Raw genomic sequence first — 3355 nt, forward strand, 5'->3', positions numbered from 1 at the left:
TCTGATCATCGTCTCATTGTCGTGAGATCGTTGTATACATTTCTTCACACTGTACTCTTATTCAACAGAGAAAACCCGCCACTTACAGAATTGAATAAAATCTGACAATAATGTAACATTAACAATTTAAGCAATCTTAATAATTTAGAAAAAAACATATATTAATGTTTAATTTTGTTCACGTTAAAACACTGACATAAAACATGAGTACATACTGTAGACCTAATCATAAAAAATTGAAATAGAAAAACCAAATTTTGATTTTTTTAAATGTTAAAAATTTATTTTGAATTCGACTAAAATCAAATGAACGCACAGTGTGCATTTCGATACTATTTTCTTCAGAACCACGCCCAAGAATTAGGCCTACGTTAAAATTAGGTGGGTGCTGCATCTAGTATCAATTATCCACAATAGGAACAATTGGTATTGTTGAACAATGACAGATATTCAGTCCTTCATATTTGTTCGACCATTGGGGGCTATGTTTGAAACCCGTCAGTGACAAGGATGCATCCAATGACGTGAATCACCAGTGAAATGTTGGTCTTTTTCAAATATTTACTTTAATAATACTAATTAGTCATAATAACAATAATAAAGGTGATAACAACAACAATATTAATAGTAATATTTATTTTAACAATACTAATAATAATAATACTAATACTAATATGGTAATAATAACAATATTTAAATATCTATTTTAATAATACTAATTAGTGATAATAACATTGAAGGTGATAATAGCATTAATACAGTAACAGCAATAATAAATTAAAGATGTTTATTTTTATAATAATAGTAATACTAATTAGTAATAATAATAATGATGATACTTATAATACTAGGCCTACTTAGTAATAATAGGGTAATAATATCGATAATAAAGGTGACAACAACAACAACAATAATAATAATAATATGAGAAAAACAATATTTTTAAAATTACTATCATTAAAATAATAATACTAAGACTAATATATAATAATAATAATAATAATAATATGAAATTAAAAAATCGAGAATTTTTTATTATTTATATGATAACAATAATAATATCAGCAAAAATTTAAACAATACATAATGTTAATGCTAAGACTAATAATTAATATTAAAACTAACGGTAATAAAAACAACAATCATAATAACAACAATGACAACAACAGCAATTGTGGCTGAGTTGACTGCAGCCAAACTTTTTGTGGCCGAGTTGACTTGTGGCCGAGTTGACTGTGGCCAGTTGACTTGTGGCCGAGTTGGATCGAATTCTGGGCCAGGCTCATTATTATCGCCCTCGCCAGCCAGCAGGAATTTGGCCCTGTCAGGGCCCCTTGCTGGAGGCCTCTTGCTGGACCTGGACTGACACTGGTGTCGGCCTAGGGCCTAGCCTAGCCCTTCTAGCTAGAATGGGTGAAAATACATAAATCTCGAGTACGCAGGGCCTATATTAATCTTGTCTGTATTGGTAAATTACCTTTGGTTTTGATTTTTCAAAGCTCTTTAAATCTGCTGCTGATGGTATAATGAATTTCTTCTTCTCCATCGAAAGTGTTTTAGCGGAAAGAAAACCAGAGCGCGCAGGCGCCGTGTTTTCTTTTGAATTGCCACCTAGCTTTACAAAAATATTCCAATAAACAATTTAGCCTAGATATTTAACATTTACTTGAATAGTTATTAGTTTTTTTTTTCAAAAAATAAATTTAAAATAAGTATAGTAGATGAGTGAGTGTTATTATTATGTTATTCAATTTTTTTTTCGGAATTTTGTAACTTACTCAATTTCACGGATTTTTTTTTATACAAACTTAGGTACGCCTAATAAAGGGATTTCCCCTACACTGCTTATTTTTTTAAGCGCGCAAAATTCAAAATAAACAGCGACTGAACATGACATAGGTCTAGGCCTAGTATTTTTAGTAAGATTTTCAGGTCGGGAGCTTCAGGTCTTGTAGCCAGCATATTTTGTAAGTACCAAAATAATGGATATTATGAAAATTAAAGATATATAAAATAAAAATCAAACGTGAATACTATTATTATTAGTCCTGTTGTTACTTGTGTATTTTCAGCCAGTACTACAGTACTCGCCTAGCCTCTTACCAGGCCGAGGCGGTTAGGCATACAAAACATGTGCCTAGGCTCCTGTCCTAGCTAGGCCTATATGGTCCGGGCTAGTGTATAGACCTAGCCTAGGTAGCCTAGCCACATTTTGGACTAGCTATAATATGAATTGTTTGTAGGTTTGTTTTATAGTTAGGCAACTCAATTAATATTACATACATACAGTAGGCCTATACAGTCTAGGCTACCAGTACAGTATTTTTTAATAGTTTACCACTGTCCAGGGGCAGGGAGATGTTAACTTCTAATCTTATAGTAGTAGTAGTAGGAGCCAAGTTGTAGTAATAATAATATATTATAGCACTGGCCTGGATTAATAGGCTATATAGGTAATACAATGAACATAGTGGGATACCGCTTGCTTGGGATTGGGGTCCTGAGTGAGGCCGAGGCCCGTTTTTGGTCCTGATCGCCTATGGGTAGGGGCCCATGTAAATTGTAGAAAGTGCTAGGTTAAACGATTGTGCAGCGTACTGATGATGATATGATAATGAAACTATTTACTCATTTTCCTTTCATATATTTTTATTGTTTATTTAGTCATTAATTTTTATTTTGAAATTTTATTTATAAGCTTGTGTTTTTCATATTTTTTAATGCATATAAAGTAAAGTATAATCATATTAATGTGTTTTATAATAAGCGTTGTATCTTTGGTTTATTTTGTTCCTTAGATTTTCCGAAATCTTAAAAAAATTGATTGTTCATTATCCCAATTCCAGCTCATTTGTTGATGATGGGAGAAGTAAACAAGAAAAATGTTCTCACTTTGCATAACAAGATTTCATCACCAAACACTGCAACACTTTTAGTATGTATATATACTTTTTAAATATGCTATTATTTTAATTAGTTTATTATCTTTTTATGAAATACTACTTGATTTTATTATTATGCATTCCATAATTCAAATAAAGAATTTTTTTGTACAATTGCCTGTATTCATGTAATTAATATATATATATATGAATCATCAAAGAAAGGTAAATACAGTGTTCGGATAAAGGACTTGATAAATACATCGTGTAGCATAGCTCTCAACGAATGTAGTCCTGTAAATAAATGAATGAAGAAATTGTGTAATAAAATGCCTCTGGCGGGACTCGAACCTGCGACCTCTCGCTGTCAAGGCGAGTGTCATAACCACTAGACCACGGAGGCTTCATGGTTGAACAGATTCAAATACCACCAGATACACTCTATTACACAATAAGTACGGCTAGAAACAAAT

General features: G+C 31.7%; 3 protein-coding genes across 4 annotated transcripts in view; 2 read left to right on the forward strand and 1 right to left on the reverse strand.

Moving 5' to 3' along the window:
* The window catches only part of LOC117118506 (DNA excision repair protein ERCC-1-like), an 8406-nt gene extending 6802 nt beyond the window's left edge, over positions 1-1604 (reverse strand). Inside the window, exon 1 of the mRNA XM_033263113.1 lies at positions 1478-1604. Coding sequence (XP_033119004.1) covers positions 1478-1546 — 69 coding nt within the window. The 5' untranslated portion in view covers positions 1547-1604. The remainder of the gene's footprint in view (positions 1-1477) is intronic.
* Positions 1432-3355, forward strand: part of LOC117118504 (E3 ubiquitin-protein ligase TRIM71-like) — a 17132-nt gene continuing 15208 nt past the window's right edge. The window contains exon 1 of the mRNA XM_033263112.1: positions 1432-1462. The gene's annotated coding sequence lies outside the window, so the exon portion shown is untranslated. The remainder of the gene's footprint in view (positions 1463-3355) is intronic.
* Positions 1862-3355, forward strand: part of LOC117118508 (centromere protein M-like) — a 5002-nt gene continuing 3508 nt past the window's right edge. The window contains exons 1-2 of one of the 2 annotated variants that reach the window (XM_033263118.1): positions 1862-1967; positions 2847-2935. In XM_033263118.1, coding sequence (XP_033119009.1) covers positions 2858-2935 — 78 coding nt within the window. In that variant the 5' untranslated portion in view covers positions 1862-1967; positions 2847-2857. Of the gene's footprint in view, positions 1968-2798; positions 2936-3355 lie in introns of both variants that reach the window. The other variant, XM_033263119.1, reaches the window with a different exon arrangement.

The sequence above is a fragment of the Anneissia japonica genome, unplaced genomic scaffold (genome assembly GCF_011630105.1).
Source record: "Anneissia japonica isolate Jap-2015-1 unplaced genomic scaffold, ASM1163010v1 scaffold287869_len1821871_cov162, whole genome shotgun sequence".
Classification (NCBI taxonomy): domain Eukaryota; kingdom Metazoa; phylum Echinodermata; class Crinoidea; order Comatulida; family Comatulidae; genus Anneissia; species Anneissia japonica.